Source organism: Phyllostomus hastatus, unplaced genomic scaffold (genome assembly GCF_019186645.2).
Source record: "Phyllostomus hastatus isolate PE091 unplaced genomic scaffold, TTU_PhHast_1.1 phas_contig_29, whole genome shotgun sequence".
NCBI classification, from domain to species: Eukaryota; Metazoa; Chordata; class Mammalia; order Chiroptera; family Phyllostomidae; genus Phyllostomus; species Phyllostomus hastatus.
The window spans coordinates 42,618,724-42,645,080 of NW_025333835.1; the positions used below are offsets into that span (position 1 = coordinate 42,618,724).

Genomic DNA, 26,357 nt, shown 5'->3' on the forward strand with positions numbered 1-26,357 from the left:
TGCTTTTCCATATGAATGGCTGGTCTTGGCCCAAGCTTCACAACTTCCTAAATCCTTTCAACAAAGCAACAGCTGGCCTCAGGGAGCCCCAGGCCCAGCACTAGCAGCAGCCAGCCTAGATTCACAGCTTGGCTTTGCCTGGGAATCTTCAAGCCCAGCAGCCATATTCTTCAATCATAATAGTATGAAATTGGAAATTAACTCTAAGAAGAAAGCTGGAAAAACCACAAATATGTGCAGATCAAACAACATCTACTGAACAACGACTGGGTCAGAAAACAGACAAAAGAAGGAATCAAAAGATACATAGAGACAAATGAAAATGACAACCCAACGTATCAAAATTCGGGGGACGCAGCAAAGGCAGTACAAGGAGAGACATTCACAGCATTGCACGCCTACCTCAAAAAGCAAGACAAATCTCAAATAAAGAATCTAACATCTCATCGTAAAGAACTAGAAAAAGAACAGGTGAAGCCCCCAGGCAGTCGAAGAAAGGAAATAATAAACATTAGAGTGGAATTAGACAAAACAGAGAACAAAAAGACAACAGGAAAAAAAACTAATAAAACCAGCTGATTCTTGGAAAAGACCAATGAAATTGACAAAGCTAGACTAAGGAAAAACAAGAAAAGACTCAAGCAAATAAAATCATAAATAAAAGGGGCGGTATAGTAGAGCAGAGCTGTATTTCAGTCTCGGCTTGTGACCCAGTTGAGCACGTGTGCAGGTCCGCCCCTTCTCACACAGCGGCAGGGCACCTTACAGGGTCTGCGCTGCCCTAGAGTACCCTGGGGCCAGGGTAACTGGGACAGGATCTTCCCCAGAGAAACTGGGAGCTTGAGACGCAAGTGTCAGTGTCTTAGGTCAACATTTTTTTTAAAAACCACAAAACCCTTTTAAGGAATATATAAGAAACCGGAAAAGGACAAAGTAACTATTAAATGTGATTTTCACAAACTCTTTATTATACTGAGGATGGATTTCCCACTGGCTATCAAATAACAAACTGAGTGTTCCTTGCTAATAATATCCCATGTCTTGATGTGGGTGATGGTTTAAATGTGCCAGTTAGTTAGCTTTGTGGTAATTTGTTACACACTTTTTCAGCCGCAAGTTCAACTTTTCTGTAAGTTATACTTTAAATTTAAAGAAAATAAATAAATAAGACGAAACACCCCTGAGAATGCTGTTTAGCATGGTCGCAAAGGTTCTGTGAGGGCTAATGGGTCTCAGCGAGATCTCAGTGTAAGCCGTGCTTTCAGCATCACAAAAAAAAATTACTACCAGTCTTGATTCTTATTTGAAACTGCAGGGAAAACGTTGATGTCAACCTTCGCCCGCTAGCATGGCAATCTAAGCCCGCGGTCCTCGTGGAACCAGGCATTACTGCTCGGGCATTCCCGATTCGAGACCCTGAATCCATCGCTTCTGGACCATGGCTCACTGCCCTCCGGGGAGGGGGGGGGGGGCGGCAGAAACCCTTTTATCGATCCTTTTATCTCGAAAACCAGTTCTGAAAAACGAAACATATATCTCATGTTTTGACTCTACCCCCAGAACTGAAACTGAAAAGAAATACTAATGGATCGGGCAGCAGGTCCCATCCGTAATTGTTTTAACCTCATTGGTGGCCCTGGATCATTCTGGGGCTAAGATGGGTGTTGTGGACCTTCTCCCCTAGACGCTGCACAAGAGGCTCCGCTCTCCGCCTCACGGACCGGCCCCGTCGGCAGCGTCTGCCCAGTTGATCACTACCTCGCTCTGCCGGCTCTCTCGTCCGGTTCCGGCCTCAACCAGCGCAGCCTCGCTGGACGTGGTCCACGGCCACGGCCGACCCTCCTCTAGGCCAGGAAGGGCCGGGAGGGGGAGTGCGGCCGCGGCCGGAACGCAGTTCCCGGGCCCTTGTTGCCCGCCGGAAAGTGCAGCGGACGGAACGCGCCCGCCGGAGGAACGGAAGACAGAAGCGGGGGGCGTGTTTTGCAGGGGACAACCCCCTCCCGTTAGCCGTTCGGGTTGTTTCTGGGCAATGTTTCCAAGGGTGTCGGCGGTCGTGTGGCTTCGTCCCCGCCCCCGCCTCCCCCTGTGCTCCGGAGGCCCCGAGGCGTCGGCGGCTGCGATTGCGCTTCTCGGCGCCCCGCACGGACCGGCCAGGTACCGCCTTCCGCCGCTGTTGGCCCTGCAGGGCTCCGGGCCACCCCCGGGCTCCCTCCCGCTCCTTCACCTGCCACTCTCCAGCTTCCTGAGGCCGGTGTTCCAACCCCCGGGATCTTAGAAGCCACTGCTTCAAGTCCGAGGAAAGGGAAGTCCCAGAGAAATCAAAGGACTTGCCCAAGGTCGTAGCGCCCGTGGGGAAACGGCCACGGTGACATTCCTGGTCTGCTGTCCCGGGCTCCCTCTGCCACACGCCGCGCCTCAGCCCTCTCGCCACTTGTCCCCTCGTTTCGTCCAGGCTCCAGAGGCGAATTGTTGTTTTTTCTTTTTTGCCTCCCAGAATTGTGATGGTCTCCCTCCTGCCTCCATTTAGTCTTCAGTTAATTATTGAATGTGCTTGCAGCGTGCCAGCATGAGACAGTCCTGCTATCCCGGAGCTTACAGTTACCCCAAGGAGGCAGTGCACGTGGAGTAATAGCCGAGATGGCGTAGGTAGCACAGAACGCTCTGTTCGTTTAACACACGCCGGTAGTTGCTGGGTGAGCGAAGAGGGGCACCGAAGCCTTGTAGGAGACTTTCCGAGTGCCCTTCCCGGGAGAGCAGCCTGAAATAACCTGAAGGCGGCCCGAGACTAGGCGAGACAAGGAGTTGTGGCGTACTTACTAGCAAGCGTACTTGGTACCCCTTACTCTCTGAGGACCTTCACGATTGTGACACTTTAATTCTACGGCATCTATTCCGCGCAGTACGACTTGAGGCCACTGGGGTGAATAGGCTCAGCCCTGAGGCAGGCTGGGAGCAGTGGGGATGCGAAGGCGCTGGATGCAGGGGAGAAATCGTGCAGGTAGGATGGGTAGGAAGGGACACACGAGGTAAGGGTGGGACAGTCAAAGCAGAGATTTCAGCTGGTTGCCCTGAAGGATTAGGGTACCTGCCGTAACAGGAAAATGAGGAGTGGCTTTGAGAAAGCTCTTAAAATGTCATAGTTTTTAGAATACAAAAATACCTGTTTACGGGAAGAGGCTCATTGACTCCGGAAGAATGAAAAAGAGAAAAGTCGGTCAGAGAGGGGAGTTCTTGAATGTGGTCTCGAATGTGTTGTCTTTGGAGTGCCGATGAGATGCTGTCGGTGGAAGGGCGCTCAGGAGGGAGGTTAGAGCCGCAGTTTTCTTCCCTCAGTGCTAGGGAGTGTCTTCTGATCCGTGGTTTTCCTGGTGCAACTGTAGTTTCCCTGTTACTGCAGCACGGTCTTGGAAGGAAACACTGAAATTCGGGTTACACGTGGCATTTGCTCCCTTGTTTGCCATCATTGTGTTATACCTTCAATTTATTTTAACTTTCACATGTGAAATAATAATTAGAGCATTTTCCTGAGTAATACCAAAAATTGCATACTATAATGTGGCTCCTTTGTACAGATTATGAGGATACTAGTTATACAGTGAGTTTTTTATTCTGATTTTGAAGTGTCTGATGAATTAGCCTCTGACATTTTTATAAGCATCTCAAATAGTTTGTCTTTGCATTTTTGGAAGTAGCCTTTTTTTTTTTTTTTTCATGAAAAGCCCCTAACCGGGCACTGCCATGTGCTGGCTTTGAGAGCTTGACACGGTATTGAACCCACGGTCTGATGCAGGGTCTCGAGAGTGTCTTCATCAGAGTCACCTGGAGTCTGGGTTAAGTGCAGATCCTTGGGCCCCATTCCACACCTACCAACTAATCGTCTCAGGAACCCAAGTTTTGTTTATTTATTTTTAGAGAGAGGAGAAGGGAGGGAGAAGGAGAGGAAAGAAACATTGATGTGTGAGGGAAACATCCATCAGCTGCCTCCTGCATGCCTGCAGCTGGTGACCTGGCTGGCAATCCAGGCATGCGCCCTGATGGGGAACCGAACCTGTGACCTTTCAGCCCAACCCACTAGCCACACCAGCAAGGGCTATCCTCAATTTAAAAAAAGGGGGCGGGGCTTGATTTAAAACAATTTAAAAATGCAGAGAAACAGTTCCGCGTCCTAGCTTTATTATTTTGCATGTGTTTTTTCTCTTTTCTCTCCTTTGTCATCTTTCCAGGACGAAAAATAACACCCAAAGGTACTTTGGAACCAACAACAGGACCTATAGCAAGAAAGATGAGCAGTCCATTCCAGCCCAGGAGACCCCCAAGGAGACAGAGAGCCAAGGCGGCGTGAAGGAGAATGGGAAGAAAGGCCTGTTAAACATCATCAAGGGCATGAAAGTTGAGTTAAGCACCGTGAACGTGCAGACCACAAAGCCCCCCGGCAGAAAAGCTCCTAAACGTTCGGAGGCCGCGACTGGCAGGCTTCAGAAGGCTATGGGAGATGACCCAAAGAAGAGGTGAGTTAAGTTCCAATTTGAATGTTCTCCTTTGAAAGTGATTTCTGAGACTCCAGTTTTTTCTTTAGAGAACAAAAATTTTTAAAAAATTGTTAGTTCCATTCGCAAAGGTTTCTTCAAATTCAAATAAGAGCGCTACTGTTCCCTCAATACACCGTCTGTCCTTTTGTCTGGGCCCGATATATGCATTCAGTTCTGTGTGTCAGCGTGTCCACCTTCTCAACCTGCCACAAGTCCTGGCTCTGGGGCCCTGTCCCCGACCCGCCGTCCCTGGTCCCGTTTCCCGTTTGGGGCTCTCTGTACCAGGTGTCCTCTGAGTACCAGCCAGTCTTAAAACCTTGATCTCTGCTTTGTTTCCTGTCATCACTAACATTTCTGAAAAACAAAACGGAAAACCTTCCTTACCTGATTCTCTGCTTGTTTGATTTCCCTTTCCTGCGGGACAGATTTCTCTTTCCAGCGGGACCTGTGTGCCTTGCTGTTTCTCTTCCAGGATGTAGGGCGGCGCCTGAGGGAACCAGCGGTAGGCGATGCTTACTGATGTGCCGTTAGCAGTGTCGCAGGAAACACAGGGGTTCGTAGCGTTGCATGCGTGGAGAATGCCCATTCCTCTGTGAAACAGAGACGTGGACGCTGTTCTAGAAGAACTGCGGACTCGGTGTCTGCCGGCAGGTCATCTGAAGTGCATCAGAAGCCGAATGGGGGGAACCCGGGCTCAGGCCTTCTGTAAAGTGACACTTTTTAAGGTCAAGCGACCGTTATTCCATATGATTTATGAAATGTGCATCATTTAATGATCACTGTTTATCGTTTAATGATCAGAGATCTGTTTTGTCTGTGTGGGTTTTGCCCATTGTTCTGCTCTTTTGATGAATTTTCTGAAGGCTGGACAAACTCGTGGGCTCAACAGACTCTTGACAGTGCGGGTGGGGGGTGGTGGGCGGTGGGCAACACCAGTTCCGATCTAGACTTCATTACAGCTCTGTGCATCCTCGCAGAGACTTTCTTTTTTTTTATTTTTTTTTATTTATTTTTAGAGAGGGAAGGGAGGGGGAGAGAGAGAGAGAGAGAGAAACATCAATGTGGGGTTGCTGGGGGTCATGGCCTGCAACCCAGGCATGTGCCCTGACTGGGAATCGAACCTGCGACACTTTTGGTTCGCAGCCCGCACTCAATCCACTGAGCTACACCAGCCAGGGGAGACTTTCAATTTAAAAATGTGACACTAATGTACAGTGTTGATGCGAACATTTCACCTAAAATGTCGTGGGGTGTGCTTGAGCGTGAGAGTGTTGTTTCAGAAATGCACGCTTATGAGTTTGTAATAGAACGGGGAAGTGTTGTGCTGCCCCTCGTGGGTGAAAACGTGGAAATAAACTTGGCAGTAGTTGATGGAGGAAGCACAGTGACGTGAGATGAGATTTACGCTTTGTTCACAGGTCACAGTTAAAGTAGCACATTCTTTTAATCTGATTGTTATATTTCTTCCTCTTTATTTTATTTTCTCCTATTCCAGTCAGATTTTAGATCTCCCGTATCTTACTTAGTAAAGCCCCTCAGGCCTCCATCCAGCAGCTTCGGGGTCTGGGAACTCCAGTTTGCAGGGTAGACAGGATCGAGGAGTAGGCAGGACCTCGGGGTAGACAGGATCGAGGAGTAGGCAGGACCTCGGGGTAGACAGGACCGTGGGTGGAGTAGGCAGGATCGCGGTGCAGAGGGCCAGGCAGAGCCCAGCACTCGTTTGGAGCCCTCATGGAGGTTCCCAGTGAGTTAAAAAGTGCAGATGGTTTCTTTCTGTCTCTGGCATGTGGTGCTGTTGACTTACCCTAATTGACTGGAGAGGAGCGCTTTTTAAGTCTTTTGTTACGGAAAACTTACATCAAACACAGGAAACAGAATCCAGTCGTGACCCCTTTGTACCTGTCCCCAGCTTCAGCAGTCGCGCTTGCCATTCCGTGTCGCCTGCGCCTTCGCCCGCTTCCCGTCCCCTCCCTGCCGGTGCACTGATTGACGCGTGCAAATCTCGGTCACGGGGCTTTAGCACACGCGTCTGCCCACGTCACCCACACACGGATCCAGACGCAGAGCGTTTCCGTTGTCGTGTTCCCGGCTTCTGTCCTGAGGCCACCACGATTCTGATTCTTTTCACCTTAGATTGATTTTGCCTGTTCTGGAATGTGATGTGAAGGGAATCACGCACACTACACACTCTTTCTGTATCCAACTCTCATACAGTTTCATTTCCCAGCATGCGCTAAGTACCATTCCATTGTACGGATGTACATGTATCACAATTGGTGTTTGCTGACGGGAGATATTTGGGTTGTTTCCGGTTTTGGGCTATTGTGAATAAAACTTCTATGAACAGGGATAGCCACTTTTATTTCTGCTTGTTACGTGTATAAATGGAAATAAAATGGCATCTAGTTAAAAACCTACCAATTTATAATGTTTAAGGCTGATCCCTATCCACCTTAATATATTTTTCTGAGTTAATTTTGTGCTTCAACAAATATGCATAAGCTTTAACCTCTGACATTTAAGTTTCTATGAAACCGATACTTAATATTTAAGAACTCTTGATTTTGTCAGAAATTGAAAGATACATTTTTGAACAAAAAACATTTTCTCTGAAAATATCATTTTACTTTCCGCTAAATTAGTGGCATGATAAGTAACGCCTCTTTTTTCTTTCTCATCTGTTTCTCATTTTCTTCTTCAGAAGTGAGTCACTGAGCCCTGAGCTGGTGGCTGCTGCCTCTGCCGTTGCAGAGTCGCTCCCCTTTGACAAGCAGGCGACCAAGTCAGAGCTGCTGCGGCAGCTCCGGCAGCACGAGGAGCTCTCGCAGGCACAGAGGGACGGAGCGAGACCCAAAATCAGGTTGGTGACTCACGCGGTACGTGGGCACGCCGCTCTCTCAGAACGAGCTGTTTCCACGTAACTGATGAGTAATATAAGGTCTGTCCAGAAGGGATCCAGCCAGGTGATATGATAAATAGAGACATTGACTGAAGAAGAGACAAGACACAAGAAACATTGTACACGGGACAGTGAGGTCTCCGTCCCCTTCAAAGAAGGCACTGTGGGACCTCACACAGTTCTCCCAGTCGCCATCAGCTGCCCCATTGAATTTTCCTGAATCTCATTGACGGTCTGAAGTCTTTTCCCTCTTCTTTTAATTTTTATTGTATTTTTTTACATTACCTTTCAGTCCCCTTATACCTCCTCCCGCACAATCACCACACTGTTGTCCGTGTCCACGAGTCCTTTCCCCTTTTTGCTCCATCCCTCCACCCCGACCTCCCGCCACCACTCACCATGGTCCTGTTCTTCATCTCTGAGCCTGTCCCCATTTTCTTTGTTCGGTTTGGTCATTAGATTCCACATATGAGTGAGATCACATGGTACTTGTCTTTCTCTAACTGGCCTATTTCACTTAGCATAATGTTCTCCAGGTCCATCCATAGTGTTGCAAAGGGTAAAATTTTCTTTTTTTTATAGCTGAGTAGCATTCCATTGTGTAAATGTCCTCATAGTTGTTTTATCCACTCATCTATTGATGGACACTGGGGCAGCTTCCATATCTTGGTGATTATAAATAATGCTACAGTGAACATAGGGGTGCTTATGTTCTTTTGAGTTAGTGTTTTGGGTTGCTTTGGTTGTATTCCTAAAAGTGGGATCGCTGGGTCAAAGGCAGATCTATTTTCAATTTTTTGAGGAATCTCCATACTGCTCTCCATGGTGGCTGCACCAGTCTGCATTCCCACCAACAGTGCAAAAGGATTATCCTTTCTCCACATCCTCGCCAGCTCTTGTCGTTTGTTCTTCCCTTTCAAAGGTGGTTTTAGTTTTGGGAAAAGTCAGAAGTTGTAGGCACCAGATCTGGGCTGTGGGGGGCTGAATCACCTGGGTGATTTGATGTTTCACCAAAAAACTCTGCATGAGATGTGATGCATGATCAGGCGTGTTGTCGTGATGAAGCTGCCAATCACCAGCTGCCCATAGCTTTGGGCTTCTGAATCATCCCAATAGTTTTCGAGGAGGAATGTTAAGCTTAATGCAAAATTTGAAGTAGATTTGTTGCTATCCTCACTCAGTCAGTTTGAATGCAGTAACCACACAGTGCACATGCTCACTCAGCAGCATCTTCCACCCCCACTGACTAGGACAGTGAAGTCGTCATTGTTCACACATGCGCATTCCAGTCCACTCTCCTTGGCTGCCAGGTTACACCAATGTCATGGAAACCATTCTCATTATATTAACAATGGCTGGACTTTTTCTGGACAGACCTCATGTATTATATATAACGTATTTCATTTATATGCAGAATATGAGATATGCCTCATAAATGGAATAGTAGCAATTTGTTTAAAAAAAACTCATGTCTTAAGTAAGATTACAGTTTTTAGAAGACCAATTGAGTGGTTAAAGTTTTCTTTTGAGAAGTTACACAATTTCTTATCTCTGAAAAAGAAATGATAAATTTAGTAATATTAATATGCTTAAAAATTAATAAATAACAGAATAAGACAGTTTCTCTGAGAAGGTCAATTTTTTTCAGGTAAGTAATTTTCTAGTTTTATGCACAATAAAATAATATGGCCACAATAATATGGTCACCTTCAGGCCTGTCCCCCTTTCTGCCTCCTCACTGAGTGTCAGCCGGCACCTTCCCACTCCCCTCCCCTCTCTCAGCCCTGCACACCACAGCGTAATGCTGCTGCCCAGAGCAGGCGGGCGGCGCTGCTTCGTGGGGGGCGGGGGGTGGGGGGCAGTCTGGGTCGGCAGTTCTCCGTGAGCCTGTGCGCGGGCATTATCTCTGGAAGTCAGAAAGAACCCAGACGGCTGGACTGCCATTTAGATCGCTCACTTCTTTATATTTGAACAAGTGCAAGGCAATAACTACGGCTAAATTTCCCCTTTGATTTACTTTTCCATCCTGTGTGACGCATATACAGGTATTGATGGTATGTCGGCTGCTCTAGATGTTAGACAGCTTTACGTGACACTTTGTGTTTTAAGTGAACACACCTGAAAAACATCTTTAAGACAGAAGGAAACAAAAGTCTTAGTATGTGGAATTTGAATGTTAATATGTGACATAACCTTTTATTATACGTAAGTTTTTATGTCGTATTATTGCATAGAAGAGAAATAAAAATTAAGTTCTATGAATCATGTTTCTACTATTCTGTAGCTCAACTTCGTAATACACTTGACTTTTTTCTATTTCAGTTTCAGTAACATAATATCCGACATGAAAGTTGCCAAATCTTCCACACCGAGAGTTAGTACCAGACCGGTTCATCAGATTCAGTTTGATGAAGGATCTGACAGTTTTGCTGACCAGGAGAAGACCGCTGATCATAGAAAAAGGTATTGAAACCTTGCAGTCGCTTTGGTTTTGTCAGTTTCACTGTAGATTCACTTTGTTGCTGTGCATGTTACTGCTGACGGGTACCTGAGCGTTGTGGATGCGCTTACACCTGTCTCCTTCCCCTCCACGTACCGCTGCCTAGTGAGGGAGGGATGTTTTGAGGTTAGCACTCCTGTGCTGCTCTGTGGCATAAATCAGAATGGGCTCTGTCTTCCTGACTTCCAGTCAGGTCTCCTGACTTCCAGTAGATGGAGCTGGGTGAGGTCTGACCTGGCAGGTGCATTATTTTTCATTCTGATGTGTGCCCGACAGTGCATGTTCATACACTGTTTTTGTCTCTCTCTGTAATCGCCTTGGTCCATACCTTAGGGAAATCTCCCACCATCAAAGAAAGAAAGATCCATTATAATACCTTAAAGTGGAGATTATTCGTGGCAATTTGAACTTAGCAGTTTGTAGTTCTTACAGGTGCTGAGTGTTGCCTTATGTGTTTTGTAGTAGAAAGCTGTCTGTATTTACGCAACGTTTCTGTTCTCTCTGACACCCACAAAGAGGTTGTTGGGGAGGGGGACCAGACATTCAGCATGGTCTGACAAAAACCAGCTCCACTCCGTAGCAGAGGCACTCGCAGATGGAATGTCTTTGAGTTCTATGTTAGCTCCTTCCTTGTTGATTTGTGCGGGAAGATTGGAAAAGATGGTTACAAGTTAACAAAGGAAGTTCAGGGGGTTACAGGGACTTTGGAAGACTGTTTGATTATGAATTTAAAGTGACTTTATAGCTATGATACATTATTGATTAAAGGAGAGCGTGTATTAGAGTTTTACTTAAGGTTGCTCGAGAGTATTTAAACTGAACCTTCTTTGAATCAGCCTTCGCGATGATTCCATGCAACGACAACAGAGTGCTCTCCCGTGGTTCGACTTCCGATGGTACCAGCGGTCATTGCAAATGAGAAGGCGGCAGCGGGGAAGCTAACAGGGGAGGACGGGGTGGGTACGCGTGCACGACTGTGTCGCAGGGGTGACTGGAGGACTCTGGGGAGGGGCGGGCAGAGGTGAGACACCAGGTCGTCCACCTGCTCTGCCTTGGGACGGCCGGGACAGCCCGGGCCTGGGCTGCTTGCTTCCGGCAGCGCCCAGAGGTGCGCGGCACAGAGCACTGGCTGTGCGGCCACGCCGGCCCGCCTCGGGACCTGGCACCGTGCCACTGACTCATCCTGCGACTGGGGACTTTCAGAGCGCCGCCCCCCTCCACTGGTCTGCCGCCCCAACTCTGAGATGCTGAAAGTGGAGCCCAGCTGAAATGTCTTTCTTGAAGAACAGGAAAGACACGTGTGTAAACTGTACATCATAGGTGCAAATGTCCGCTTCCTTCCCTCCCTCTTTAGTACAGTGTGCTTCCACCCTTCACTGCGTCACCCCCTCTTTACTCTGCGCCCCTTCCACCCGGCACCCGTCCACGGGGCTGGAAGCAGAGGAACTGCGGGGTGGGGAGCGGGGTGCAAGGCGTGGAGGGAGGTCCTGGAGCATGAAGCTCGGTGCACAGACACTTGGGGACTTCCTAGAGGAAGTGCGTGATGTGAGATCACCTTGTCCAGCCTTAGTGTGGCATTTGCATTTTTCAGTTTAATTTAGTAGAAAATAATTTGATCCAGAAAAATAATTTTTTTAATCTGTGCAACATGTTTAATTGAACCTGTTGTGTTAAAGCAAATCACATTTCACTGTGAATCACTGATGTTGAAAGAGTTCATTACTGTTCATTCTGAGAGAAATGCACTTTTTACAGAAGAAGGATAGTTAGATTCATACTCAGTTTCATATTCACAAAACTGTCTTCTGCCACTCTGTACTACTCAGTACACAAATGTCTTAACTCCCCTGTACTTTTTACATAAAACAGTACATTGCAGCATTTGTACATTAGAGTTTCTTTCTTTCTTTAATTTAATTTAATTTTATTTTATTTTAATCATTGTTCAAGTATAGTTTTCTCCCTTTTACTCCCAGTCCAGCCCACCCACCCAACCCTCCCCACTTCCCTCCCATTACCACCCTCCCCCTAGTTTTTGTCCATGTGTCCTTTAAGTTTGTTCCTGTAAACCCTTCCCATTCTCCCCTGAAATTCCCTCTTCTCTCCCCTCTGGTCACTGTCAGCCTGTCCCAGAAAAATAATTCAAAAATTATCTTAAAAGCTAATCTTCCCTTTATAAACCAGTTTTATTTTTATTTTTTTAAATTCTCTTTAAAAAAACATTTTATCTATTTTCAGAGAGAGGGCAAGGGAGGGAGAAAGAGAGGGAGAGAAGCATCAATGTGTGGTTGCCTGTTGAGCACCCCCCACTGGCAACCTGGCCCGCAACCCAGGCCTGTGCCCTGACTGGGAATCAAACCAGCGACCCTTTGGTTCTCAGGCCGGCACTCAGTCCACAGAGCCACAGCAGCCAGGGCTACTTCGTCATCTTGACAGAAAGTCTTGGATTCGTTCCTAACAACTTCTAATTTAGCATATTTTAATAGCTTCCCAAAACATTGAGTTTTCTAAAACATTAATATAAGGTGGAGCGAATGAAAATCATGGCAAATTAGGCTAATCTTTTCAATTAGGTATTTTGGAAATTGGACTGCTTTAACTGCTTTTTTATATTATGATATAAAAATTTAAGTGCATGTGTTCCTGTTTCTAGTTATCAGTCGTGAAGATGTGGCAGTTTGGTTCAAATGTCTGGTGTCAGTCCGTGGAATTATTTTTAATATTCACATTGTATGTTTTATATAAAATTTTGCTCTCATGAACAGTTTTTATTGACAAGTCATTAATTGACAGTAATTCATTAAATAAATTATTTTTTCTTTTTTGGTTTTAGGAAAAATATATTCAAGGGGAAGAGGCTTAATATTTTTGATCTTAAGACAGCTACTCAAGAGGCACCTGAAACAGGTTTGTCAACAAAAAAAGAACAACACTATGTAGAAAAATTCCGTCTTTCAAAAACATCCTTAATGTCTGATTGCATAATACTCTGGGACTTTAACATTGCACCCTGCCATTGGCCTGCCACCTGCTCAGGACCGTGCTTGTCGGCGTGGCTAGCCTTGGCCCGGTCCCCCCTGGGATGCTGCGGTCTCTGAGACGGCGGGAGGGAGGGCCGCACCGCCAGCTGTGAGCAGCGGAGTGCCTGCTGGTGGGGCGTCGGAGGCCAGGGGCCCCGTGCATTCGCAGCGCCCCTGGATGCCTGTTGGTTGCCTGGACCAGTGCGGAAAGGTGCTCTGTGGTTTCTGTCCTGAGGCTGCTCGCGCTCCCGGAGAGGTGACGGCATGCACAGAAGTGACTTTGGTGACCGCTTTGGACGGGGGGAAGAGCACGCAGGAAATGCGGTCGGTAGACTTGCATTGTGCTTCTCTCTACCACGCAGTCTCTTCTCCGTTCTTTCTCCTTTCTGCTTTGGGCGAGAAGTCAGATCCTTCGGGTTTTCCGTTTTCAGTCTCATTGAGTGAGGAATAAGAGTACCCTTTTACTCGGCATTAAATTTGATTTACTGATAAAATAAATAAACTAATAGAAATGGTCTCCAGCTTATAAGAGACTTCCATTTCTAAAGATTGTAAGTTAGCTTTTTGGTCCTTGGTAGAAATAAGTATATATTTGATATTTCAGTTCCTAGGCCGGCCTCCACTGACTTTCTGTCACTGTATTCAGTATCCTCGTGACATCAGTGGCAAGGTCTCCTTGACCTTTGTATCTCCCCAGCAGCACCCAGCCAAGTGGCTTACAGATCACAGGAAGGAGTTATCTTAAACCTTAAATCCTCCTTTGAACAAATTGAACTAAACCTGTGTGTCCAGTGAGGGAGGGAGTTGGTTCAGGCAGCGTGGGTTCCTTTAAAGGGAGGTGAAGCCAGGAACGGACAAGCCCCTTGCGTTGTGCAGGCCGTGTTCTGTCCTGTGCGACCCACGGGACGGGCGCAGGCGTGGGCAGCACAGACCGCCTCTCCCCTGGGGCGGTGGCGGCGGGGCGGCTCGCCCCGGACGGAGGACGTGTTTGCAGGGCAGCTGCTGTTGTCTGTCTGACGAGCAGCCGGAAGGAGCACTTGGGTTTTGCAAGAGCCAGCTTGCTATTTTCAAAGTCGGAAACCTTATTTTTAAAACTGAAATTAGCTAGCAAGGAAGTATTGAAGTTGTATGTGTTTTATGAAACAGTATAAAATAATTATACTCTAATAGGGACAGTAATGCACAAATTCATGTCAATTTACTTGAAGGGTACTCTTTTAATAAGCCATAGTTGCATGAGTCTAAAGAGTATCATTTGTTCCCGGTTAAATGCATTCAGTAATTATTTATTGACCGAATAAAGGAGTCCCTCTGCCCCCTGATTTCCGCATTTTGCTCCTCACTAAGGTCCTGCCAGCCCTGCAGAGGATGTAGTCATAGGCCCTGTTGCTTTTTCTGGAGGAGCGTAGGGCTGAGAGGCCGTGTAGCTTCATGGAGAGGGGTGCGGTGTGGGGTGTCTGGGTTATTCCGTCTCAGGCTCTGCCACACCGCGCTCCCCGGGCTTCCCTTTCCCCACCTGTAAAGTGGGGCACGTGCACACACCCCCAGGGGTAAACGAGGTGGTGTAGCTAAGGTGTCGGGCGCAGTGCCTGGGCCACAGTGAGCATTCGGTGACACCAGTTATTAACACCAAGAATAATGATGAGCTGATGATGTCATCATGGGCAAGACACAGGTTGATCAGTGTCCCCTGAATGAATTGAAAGAATGGGACCCCGATAATTAAGTTATTTTACTGCTACAGTCACTCTGGAAACGTGGCGCATCAGCCTGACTGTCGCGATCTTTTCTCTGTGTGAGGTGCTCTAGGCCAGCACACCTCATACCCTGCAGTGAGTGTGCGGTCGGGCACGGTCGTGCGTGAGCGTGCACACATCTGTCTTTGTGTGGACATGTGTTTTCTTTCCGGAGTGAAATGGTTGCCTGGTAAATGTACCATTCACTTGTGAAGAAACTTCCAAACTAGTTTCCAGAGTGGTTGCGCCAATTTGCATTCCCATCGGCAGTGACGGGTGCACATATGACCCCTTCCTGAAAGGTGTCTCACGTTTCAGAACAAGTGGTTGAAACATGGTGTGGTGGGGCCTGTGAGCCGATGTTGTATGTCCTGCCTTCCTCAGTGGGAGCTGGTCGCGAGGGTTAAATGAACTGAAGCACAGGAGGCATGCAGCACAGAGTAAGTGCTCAGGATCCGTCAGTAGCAGTGTCGTTGTTGTTATAATCACGTTAACTCTTCCTCGGGCTTTCTCAGTAGCACGTTAGTGACGTCTCTTAACAGGCTAAAACTACAGGTAAACAGGTTGGACTTTAAAGATCAAAGGCATATGTTGTCTAAAACATATTCACCTTCATAAAAGTATCTTTAAACAAAACACACATTTCTTTTTGCCTTCCCAGTAGAGGAAGCAGTGCGACTTTAGAAGGGGCTGGTTACCAAGCATTGTCGTAAAAGTTTACGACAGTTAGGCTTGCACTTCCTGTGATTGTAGTCTTTATATATCTCTCACATATACATGTATGTTTCAGTTTTAGCTCTCAGAGAGTGACCTTTCATTGTGCAGTATTTAATTGCGAGCTTCAAGGTCTGAGAATGTGTTGACCACTCAGGGTTGATCATACATTTTTTTTAAAGAAGAAAGATGTTGACGTTGGCCTGCGCTCATCTCAAGCACTTTTCCACGCAGGAGCAGCCCCTTCGCTCTGGGACGTGGAGTTCGCCAAGCAGGCGGCTGCGGCGAACGCGCAGCCCTTTCAGAACGGCCTCGAAGAGCTCATCCAGTGGACGCGAGAGGGGAGGCTGTGGGCCTTCCCCATCGACAACGAAGCAGGTGAGCCTTCCCTGCAGAGGCTCGTGAAATCCGCCCACGCGGTCGGACCCCTTCTGGAGCCTGGCGGTTTGCCTGCAGTTCAGACTTTGTGTGACTGTCTGCGTGGTGTCCCGAAAGAAATTGGACGGTGTTTTTGAAAAGAATGTTGGAACGTCCCCTAATTCTAGATGTTTGGTGAGGACAGTGAGGAAGTAAAATCACGTGGCAGGAACGCACCATGAATTTCTGTGCCTCGACAGTGTTGGGTGACAGTCCCCCCTGGCTGCTAAGCAGATTACCTGGTAAATCTTCTGATACACTAACTGCTGGTGTCAGGTTATACTTTAATTTTGGAGACCATTACAACTCTTGAAGTCTGGTGCTGGCATCTTTTATTTATAAAACCATTATATCAGTGAGGTGCAGGCTTCTTGTGCTCAAAGCCACTGAGAGTACAAACGTTAGGAGGCTTTGAAATTCTTTGGCTGTACATAGATGCTTTGAACTGGTAATAAAATATTATCTACTTCCCTGGAGATTTTTCTAGAGATGGTATCTCTGCCTCAGTCAAAAGGAAAGCAGTTTCACTGTGCTATTTATTTTTTATTGCACCCATGTTGTCATCAGCTAAACATTCTCATTGAATTTTATAGGCGTATTTTCAATTAAAAGAGATTCATTTGCTTTTATATTAAGATTAGCTAGAAGTTGCAAACACCTCATTAATTCTCAGGAAAATGGAGTCCATATTATAATCTCTGTAGTTTTATGCTTTCACCATAATATTTTCATTTTTTATGACCTTTCATTTGTTTGGATTAAATAAATAGAATGGAAACTTGAATATCAGAAATATTTAGTCCTATATTTTCATAAAGTTTTACGGTTTCTGTACTCTGTCAAGTGTCAGGGTAAAGTCAGAAAAAAAAAAGAGAAGAAAGAAACAGGGCCTCTCGGTTGCGGGGACCTGGGCACACGCGCCAGCCCTGCCCCGCACTAGCCGGGGGCCGGTCAGGGAGCCCTCTAACCTCGTGGGCCTCCGCACCCTCACCCGGAGAGCCAGAGGGCCCTGCCCGGGAGACCGTAAGACGTGAGTGAGGTACAGCCCCTGAGGTGCTCAGCACAGCTCTCGGCGGGTCACTCGTATGTGTATGCATGCATGTTAGCTCTTTCCCCTCCGGTGTGAGCATAGAATTGTAAAAGTAGCGAAGAACTAGCAAAATACAAATGTGCGGCATTAAGGGAAAATTTATTTAGTGAAACTTGGGTGTTCTCCGTCTTTGTGGTTAAACACATGTTTTAAAACCCAGCTCTGGGGTGGAATAATGTGTGACTTCGCTGAGGAGGGAGTGAGTGGTGGTTAGGGGTTCAGGTTCCCTAGTGAGTCACAGCTTAATCCCTCCCGGCCTCGCCACCCTCATCTATAGAACGGCGGGAAGAATAACAGGACTGACTTTGGGGGATTCTCCTTAGAAACCGGTGAGATTGCACAAGTAAAGCATCACCACCACCATCATCTCGGTCTGCACTACAGTATCGTGTGGGGGTTCGCCGCGGCTCTGCTCTGCGCTGTAACATTTAAACGTCTCTCAGCGTTCGCAAGGACGCTGTGTGCTTTCTAGGACACGCCAGTGTCATGGGAAAGCTTGACTTGGTGGTGCGCTGTCATCAGCGGTAAAATGCTACGTTCTTTGAAGTTTTGAGTGCCCATACTCCGGAGGACTTTATCTTAAATTTGACCTGGTTTGGAGAAAGTGTAATTTCTAAGAAAAGGAAAAAACTCGTGTTTGGTCAGGTCGTGAAGGTAACTGGGACAAGTGCCCACATACACCGTACGTCTAGTTGATGCTTCGGGTTGGAAGGGGAGGCGGCTTGTTTCCAGCTCCGGACGGGAGCTGTCACCCGAATGAAAAGCAGGAAAAGACGGGAGGGTGCTGCTCACTTTGCTCCCCGCCCCGCCCCCAGCACAGCTTGTGGGGGTTACCTCGGCCCTGGGAGAGGTCAGATGAGGACCTGGAGCCCCAACAGTTTGGTAGCATTCTTTTACATTTGCTCTTCTCAAATGTTGAGATTAACAAAATGTTGTGCTCTCTCTACCAGTGCTTAGCTTCATGAGGATGTACTCTGGTGCTCAGGGGGAAAGGTGTTTTGTTCTATTTTTAGGGGCTAGCCAGTCGGTTTGGAACATGACACTCACAGTGACGTGTCCTGTTTTACAGTTTACTCCCCAGGGCTGTGTTTTCCCATCATATAAAAATATGATTTGTTGTTTTGCCACTTAAAATGCATAAATTATTTTTCTAATTCACGTTAGGTTTTTTGTTTTGTTTTGTTTAAGTTTTTGTTTTAAGAAACGGCTTGTCCCTACTATTGCGCTTTGCCAGCATGAGGCTTACAGAAGCTGTCAGTGAACTGTCCCCGCCTGGGTGTCGTAGTAAGGATCTGTTGTCTGTTGCGTTGGTAATAAAGTCACTTTTATTTTAGCTTTGACTTTAATTAAATTTAATCAAGTTTCTGCCATTACCTAGTTCACCGATCTTGCCTTTAAATATGCATGAGCCATATATAGATATAGTCTGCCAAATTAAGGGTGTTTGGAAATGCTCCCCGAGAGTAATCTTCAGAGGCCTCAGTGGGCAAAAACGTTTAGTCATGTATGTTAATCAGGCATTCGTTTTTATTCTTCAGTTGGTGGAACTTTTCGCTTCCACTGTGCCATGCTTCACCAGGCCACCTGAAATCTGTGCTGTAAGATGAGCTAGCAAGAACAGTGGGGGAAGTTCAAAATCACCATAAAAGAGCTCTAAGAGGGCTCTGTTGTTGTGGGGGAGGGAAGGTGTGGAGGAATTCGGGGCGAGGTCAGAGACTGTTAGGCACGTGTCACCCGAAGCAGCTAGCAGTTGTCCAGAGAGGTTCTGCCCGTGCACCGGCGCCTGGAAGCACCGACGGAGGAGAGGTGCCGGCTCTGACACACCCGGGAGCGGCACAGTGTACCGTGGAGGGGCCGGGTCTGCTGCCGCTGCCGTGCGCCCTTGCACCCCACAGCCGGTCGCTGCCGTCGACTCGGTCCTACCCCTGACTTGCTGTGCCGTGTCTGTAGCTGCATGCGGTACTGTTTAAAGCAGAACCCGTTAGGCACAGACGTAACCTGTCATCTCAGTCGATTGCATAACATGTGGGATGTCCTCCTATATTTAACTTTCCATTCTGTCTTATTTTTCTCTTCATTATGTTTCTTTTGTTTATTAAAAAAGATTTTAAGTTTCATAAATATATGAAAGTTTACTAGCAAAAAAGTCAAATAGCACGAAAGAATAGGGAGCATCCTTTACCTTGCTTCTCCCCCTTCTCGGAGCACACGGCGTCTTGGCCCTCGCCCTGCCGCGGCAGGTGTGGTGCCCCGCCGTTCTGTGCCGCACCGTGGGCGGCACCCCGCCGTGCGTGTGTGGTGTGCAGCGTCAGTTTTCACTTAGCGGTGTGTCTGGCATCGTTGCCTTGTCAGCACACAGAGATCGACTTTAGCTATCTCACCAGTTCTGCGAAGTAGAGCTGTTTCGTATTTATTTACCAGTTCTACGGTAAGCCAGTGTGTGAATGCTGCATGAATAGTGTAAACATTTTGCCGTTTTCCTGTTGACGGATGGAGCTGTAGTTCTGAATCCTTTTATATGTGTCCCTCTGTGCCTGTCGGTACACTTTTAATTCCCCAGAGGGTCCAATGATGGGTGTATTTCAGATTGCAATAAATATTGATACGTTCTCTGCTAAAAATAGCCCACTTGCCCTCCAGCCAAGTCCTTGAACGCCCCCTTTCTTTACCCCGCACCTGATGCTGATGAGTGACTCCTCCTTCAGACGTCCGGGGCCCACGGGGACATCGGGGGTGTTTCTATTTGCAGTTCCCCGGTCACTAACCAGATTGCGCATCTCTTTGTGTGTTTAGTGGCTGTTTTATGTTTGCTCTGTGACTGGCCTCGTCATGTCCTTTGACTTTTTCTGTTGGGTTGTTTTATCAGTTCATAGGAATTTGGTACATTGCAGGCTTTAATCCTTCATCTGTTACATAGTTGGAAATATTGTCTTCCAGTTGGTCTCCTTTCTTTTTAAATTAATTTGGGTTTTTTTTAAAAAGACCTCTTTGTAGTTTTCTAAATTTTTTAAAAGATTTTTTAAAATTTATTTTTAGAGAGGGGAAGGAAGGGTTCTAGAAAGGGAAATCTCAAGTTAGTATTAAGTTTCAGAGTGATCCTTGGTAAGGTATTTTACTTGTTTAAAATCAAGTTTCTCAGCATCATTCGGTCCTTTATCCTGAAAATTTTATTTTCCCAATTTTCTTTTTTTCTGTTTTCTTTTCTTATTTGACAATATAGGCCTCCCAGTCTTTCCTCCTCCTCTTATTGTTCTGTCCTCTGGGTACATTCCACAGTGTTATCTTACAACCTTTCTCGTGGGTTTTTGTCTCTGCTATCATATTTTTAACTTCTAAACTGTAAATTTAAAAAGTTGTTATTCTCGGTTTAGATTTTTTAAAGATTTCATTTGTTTATTTTTAGACAGGAAGGAAGGGAGAGAAACATCAGCGTGTAGGTGCTTCTCCTGCGCCCCCTACTGGGGACCTGGCCCACATCCCAGGCATGTGCCCCGACTGGGAATCAAACCCGAGACCCTTTGGTTCGCAGGTCAGCACTCATTCCACTGAGCCACACCAGCCAGGGCAGTATTCAATATTTGTTTTATTTTTTTTCCTGCTACCCACATTCTTTGTTTCCTCAAAGTTGTTGCTGTCGTTGTCATCTGTTTTGGAGTTTGTATTGGGTTCACATCAGCTGCGGCTTCCCTGCAATACCATATACGGCCATACACCGAACGGCGCGGTGGGGCAGGAGTTACTCGATGCAGCAGTCGGGGCTCCTGATCAGAAGCAGCCCGGCTGTGCGGGGCGCCAGGTGTCTCCCTCCTCATTTACTTGCCCCTCCCCCAGGGCATCTTCTCCCTGGGGATGATTCAGGGGGGTTCGCACCTCCTGTGCTCAGGCCCACAAGCGGGGGACGAGGCCGCGGGGGACGAGGCCGCGGGAGAAGCAGCTCCCCTCTCTTAAGGGCCCTGGCGGGACCACGTCGCCTGTTGCTTCCGCTCACACCCCACTGGTGAAATGGGATCGTGCGGCCAGGCCTCACCCTGAGCGGGCTGCAGAGGTGGTGTTGCTGAACAGACACGTATGGCTTTTTCGTTCCTGTGCTGTGATGAAAAGGTCAAAGCAGTTTAGAAGGCTGGGTACCAGTTTCCGCCAGGGTGTTTGTCGCTCGAATCCGTGGCTCTCCTGAAGCGCCTGCAGACGAGGAACTCGTGTTCGTGCCTTAGAGGAAGGCATAGGAAGCTGTTTGCTGGGCTTGTGTGCATGGGCGGGCTGGCCGACCGGCCGGCCGGTGGGCCGCATTGCGGAGGGGTCTGGCAGGAGCCAGCTCGGGGATCATCACGGATGGACGGGACCGTGCCGGTGAGTTCTCTCCATGGCGTCTCCCCAGTGCTCCAGGCGTCTCCCCAGTGCTCCAGGCGTCTCCCGGCCGCCTGGCTTGAGCCGCGCGGGGGCAGGTGCTGGGAGGGCCTCTCACCGGTCAGGGGGCCTACTTCCTTCTCCGTGACTCCTCTCTGGTCCGCTCCGTGACTTCGTTCTCTGTCCGTTTCAGCTTCTCTGCAAGTGAGCTGCCCGTCTTCTCTGGGACTGAGGCGGCGTCACCCACGGGCGCGGGTGGGGATGGGGTATGGGGGGTCCAACTGTCCCCTGAGCCGGTTTTAGTCAGTCTTCCGGTGTTTGTCCCTCCTCCCTGATTTCAGGGGTACAGTAGCCCCCACTGATCTGGGGGGGTGCATTGCAAGACCCCCAGTGGACGCTTGAAACCACAGGCAGTACTAAACCCTTTATACTACATTTCTGCCTGTGCATGTATACCTGTGATAAAGTTTAATTTATACGCTGGGCATAATAAGAATTAACAACAGTAACTACTAATAAAATAGAACAGTTGTAACAGTGTGCTGTAGTAAAAGGTATGTGAATGCGTGTGTCTGTCTCTGTCTTGTGCTGGGAGAGGAGGACACAGTGCCCACGTGATGAGAGAGTCAGGTGGCAGTTTTCATCAAAGTGAGTGCTAGCTCACGGAGGTTTCTGTGGCCTGCTCACGCGGGGGACCGCGTGGGCGCTCAGCTACCCGAGCGCCCTCGCAGGGATGGAATAAATCCCCTTGGTCTTAGGCTGTGTCTTTTTATGCGCTGTTGGGTTTGCTCGCTGAGTTTTAAAAAGAGGTTTTGAATGAATTCTAAATTCATGAGAGATACTGGTTCAAATTGTTTTCTCTCCCTCTTCTTTCCTTTTTTGGCCATGTCTTTGTTTTTGATAACAAGGTAATAGTAGCTTCATAACATGATGAGGAAGTGTCCCTTCTCTAGTCTGTGGAAGAGGTTGTGTAAGTGGGTGTTCATTTTTCTCTAAGTGTTTGATAAAATTCTCAAGTGAAGTGATCTGGGCCTATAGATTCTTTTTTTTTTTTTTTGAGAGCTTTTAAATTACACATTCCTTTTCTTTAATAGTTATAAGACTATTATCTATTTTTTTGGATGGTTGTTTTGGTAGTTCACTGGATTTTATTTTCAGTTGTCGTTTTTCTCTCAGATGTTGAACTTGTGAGTGTGAGGTCGTCGTGGTGCCCCCTTGCTGTTCCTCTGATGCATAACGACAACCCCAACCCCCTTTCCGTTCGTAGTGTTGGTGGGCCGTGCCTTCTCGCTTCCTTCTTTGTAGGACTTGGTGGGGACTTATCAATGTTGCTGATTCTTCTTAAAGAACCAGGTATTGGTTTCATTATTCTCCTATTTTCAGTTTTATTGATTCCTGCTTATCATTTATTCCTTCCTTCCCTTTGTTGCTTCCCTTCGCTTGCGTGGCTATCGCCTTGCTCCTCTTTTCCTGGGTTCGTGGGCGGGCGCTACAGGGCGGGCGGGCAGGAGGCTTCCCTGCCCCCTCGCCCGTGCGGTGGCGCCCCCCGGTCCCGCTCAGCACCGTCTCAGCTGCGGCCCGCACGTTCGGACGTGTGGTGTTTTCACTTTCATTCGTTTCTGTGCATGTTTGAAATTTCCTTTGAGATGTCCTCCATGGCCCTTGGATTATTTGTAAGTGTATTGATTTCCAAGCGTTTGAAGATGTCCCTGTTGTCTTTCTGTCACTCACGTCCGGTGTGATTCCGTCCCGATCAGAGCGCCCACCGTGTGTTCGGTGGTGGTGGTGGTGGTGCGGTGCCGCAGCTGCCCAGCGGCCCTGCCGTGCCTCCCTGGGCGGGTGCTTCACGGGCGCGGGCGGCGGAGCGTTCAGTGCACGGCAGCGTGAGCCCGATGGTGCTTCGTTCTCCTGCGTCTTGGCTGGTTTTCTGCCTGCTGGTTCCTCAATCGCTAACGGTGGGGTATCGAAACACCCAACTATAATTGTGGACTTTTAAATTTCTTCTTTATTTCCATCATTTTTTCTTTCACACATCTAGAAACCTTATTTTTTGGTATGTACATAATTCAGATGCTATCTCATCGTGGTGGATTTATCCTTTTATTATGTAATGTTCCTCTTTCACCAAAATCATTTTTTTTTGCTCTAAAGTCTACTTTACCTAATATTCATATAGCCACTCATGCTTTTTTTAAAATTAATGTTAGCAAGATATATCTTTCTCCATCCTTTTACTTCCAACCTACCTACTGAAGTGAGTTTCTTGTGGCTGGCATCTATCTACTTTGGCAACCTCTGTCTTTTGGTATATTTTAAAGTAACTATTGATTTGTTAGGACTTAAGTCTCCAGTTTTATTGTTTTCTGTTCCTTTTCTGTTTCCCCCCCCTCTTTTCCTTGGCTTCCTGTGGGCTGCGAGAACACATTTTAGGACCCCATCCTGTTTCATTCATGTGTTTTTTAAGCGTAGTTTGCATAGTTTCCTTGGTGGTTGTTTCAGACACCAAAATACTTATTAGCAGTCATTGCTGCTCCACTTTGAACATTTACACTATGCCGAGCATTGTAAAAGAACTTTAAAATTTTGTGTCTATTTCATCTTTACAAAAAAACCCAGGAGGAGGATGCTGTTTTAACCTTGATCTTATGCCTGAGGCAGCTGATGCTTAGACAAGTTCATTAAATTCCCAGTGATGCAGTTACTGAATTGGGGGGCACACCTGGGGTGCGACTTCAAAGTTCATGCTTTTCAGTGTGATACTGTATTACATTCATGTTCATTTTATGATGTATGTTTTACATTAAAAAATTATAATATATTTTGTCACATTTTTTAGGTTTTGATGATGATGGTTCAGAATTCCACGAACACATATTTCTAGATAAATACCTGGAAGATTTTCCAAAACAAGGACCGATTCGCCACTTCATGGAGCTGGTGACCTGCGGCCTTTCCAAAAACCCACACCTGAGTGTTAAACAGAAAGTGGAACATATCGAGTGGTTTAAAAATTATTTTGATGAAAAAAAGGACATTCTAAAAGAAAGTGGCATACAGTTTAATTGAAGACCATGGAAATTTTTATTTCAAGATGTTGGAGATTGTAACTGAATAAAATAATTTTACTAGAAGTTTACCTATATGGTATTAATTATTGCATCTGGTTTGAATGGTATAAATGTCAAATTATTTAGAAATATACCATGGTAACTGGAAAACATTCTTGCATGACAAAATTATTAGCATTCACAGATTCAACTAGTAATTCTTTTTAAAAAGAATATTTTAGAATTAGTAATAAGCTTAAAACAACTTTCTCTAACCTTTTGCCTTTGATTCAGTGATCATACTTTTTTGCAGTACAGTTATTAGCCATATATATGATGACATCAGAGGGCTATCACGATTGAGATGATTTATAGGCAGTTTTATATGCATAAAATATATATACACCTACATGTTTTTTCTATATTTGCATGTATGCATGTTAATATTTTTATATATTTCACACAAAATTAATCACCTTTGCCTAAGTCTGCATCACTGTAGAGAAGTAACCTTGTTGCCCTGACTGGTGTGGCCCAGTGGACTGAGTGCCAGCCTGCAAACCAAATGGTCAGCAGTTGGGTTCCCAGTCAGGGCACATGCCTGGGTTGTGGGCTGGGTCCCCAGTAGGGGGCGCATGAAAGGCAGCTATGCCTTGATGTTTCTCTCCCTTTCTCCCTCCCTTTCCTTCTGTCTAGAAATGAATAAATAAAATCCTTTTTTTTTAAAGTAACCTTATAAAAATGAAGGGCTTATTCTAATTTCTTCTTGTACTTTAGACCTTAATGCCAAAGTTGGAACAATTTAGATTATACTATGGTGTTTGGCATTGTGATTCAAATTCACACAGAGATTGAGGAGTCTAAAAAGAAACCTCAAAACAACAGTTCGTAGTGACACCAGGCTAGCGGTGCCTCAGGCCCCCGGCACAAGCCCGTGAAGCCCCGCCAGAGACCCAGGCTTCAGGCTGTAAAACACGTAACAAAACAAAGCCCTGTGAGTGCGCGTCGGCAGGGACAGCAGACAACAGGGCGAGACCTGTAAAGGCTTCCAGCGCCGGGCTTGCCGTACGCAGAGTATAGAACACGTGGGGCAGAGTGACGTCAGAGCAGGAGACTGTCCGGACAGACTTGAAAAAATTAAAGTTAACGAAGGAGTTTAACAATCGATTGGACACAGAAAAATAGATCTGAAGAAATTATACACATGCAGCAAAGAGAAAAGGAATATGAAAGGGGTAATAATTCACGTAAGAAGGCAATCACATTTCTGTGGTGCTCTTCCTGTATTTGTCTGTCCTGTCCTCTGTCTTCTGTGCTTTGGAGCCAGAAACTTCTTTTCAGATCTCCATGTCACTATGAACTGCGATGGTGAGAACGTGATGTGATCTCTCGGCCACTCTCTCCCCACCTCCCCCCATAAGTGACCTTGTGACCCCCATCTCACAAGGTTTACAGGTGGGTGTCAGCCTCCAGTGCGGCAGTGTGGATTCTGTGGCGGCTGGCGCCTACTGTATTCTGCAAAAATGACGTCGGGTTTCTTCTCCGCACTCCTCCCAGGCCCCCGGTGTCAGGATTCTGTTCACGACTCAACGTTTGTTCAGGGATGGCAGCTAGCTCCTTTCACAGTTTCAGATCTAGTTACCATTACCTCAAAACGGAATATTTCATGTTTATAGGCATTTTTCTCGTCCTCCAAAATCCGTAAAGTCGTTTCATCGCTGCTGTAGGGCCTCCTGCTTTCGCAGGTGGGGATGGGGACGGGAGGGTTTGTCCTCGAGCAGCTCTGGGCTGCGTCTCTTTTCCCTGACAGCTCCAGCTCTCTCCCACCGAGAAGGAGCCCAGCTCCGTCCAAATGAACAGATGCCCTAATGAAGGTTTCACTCTGTGGTCTGCCCTGCCATCTCCTTGGGAGTCCCCAAGAAACAGGATAAAAACTGCTGTTCCCAGACACTAATAGCGGGGTGCTGCTTTCGCAGCACGTGAACGGCTGGCACACCTTCCACCCACTCCATCACGTGTTGAGCGTTCCCAGCACTCTGCCACGGGCTAGGACTCCCCTAG

General features: G+C 47.0%; 1 protein-coding gene across 2 annotated transcripts; it reads left to right on the top strand.

The window, feature by feature from the left end:
- The first annotated feature begins 1,934 nt into the window (after positions 1-1,934).
- MRPS31 (mitochondrial ribosomal protein S31) lies at positions 1,935-24,385 on the top strand. Of its 2 annotated transcripts, none has more exons than XM_045839106.1 (7): positions 1,935-2,154; positions 4,224-4,508; positions 7,234-7,389; positions 9,751-9,891; positions 12,762-12,835; positions 15,633-15,776; positions 24,086-24,385. In XM_045839106.1, exons 1-7 carry the CDS (start codon positions 2,030-2,032, stop codon positions 24,313-24,315), a joined length of 1,155 nt encoding a protein of 384 aa, XP_045695062.1. In that variant the 5' UTR covers positions 1,935-2,029; the 3' UTR covers positions 24,316-24,385. The 2 variants fall into 2 exon arrangements, with proteins under 2 accessions (XP_045695062.1, XP_045695061.1); XM_045839105.1 differs by having other exon boundaries at positions 1,937-2,154; positions 7,231-7,389.
- Positions 24,386-26,357: the final 1,972 nt, after the last annotated feature.

Coding starts and splice junctions, on each gene's coding strand:
- MRPS31 (XM_045839105.1), top strand. CDS start 2,030: ATGTTTCCAAGGGTGTCGGCGGTCGTGTGGCTTCGTCCCCGCCCCCGC. Junction 2,155..4,223: donor GCCCCGCACGGACCGGCCAG/GTACCGCCTTCC, acceptor TCATCTTTCCAG/GACGAAAAATAACACCCAAA. Junction 9,892..12,761: donor ACCGCTGATCATAGAAAAAG/GTATTGAAACCT, acceptor TTTTGGTTTTAG/GAAAAATATATTCAAGGGGA.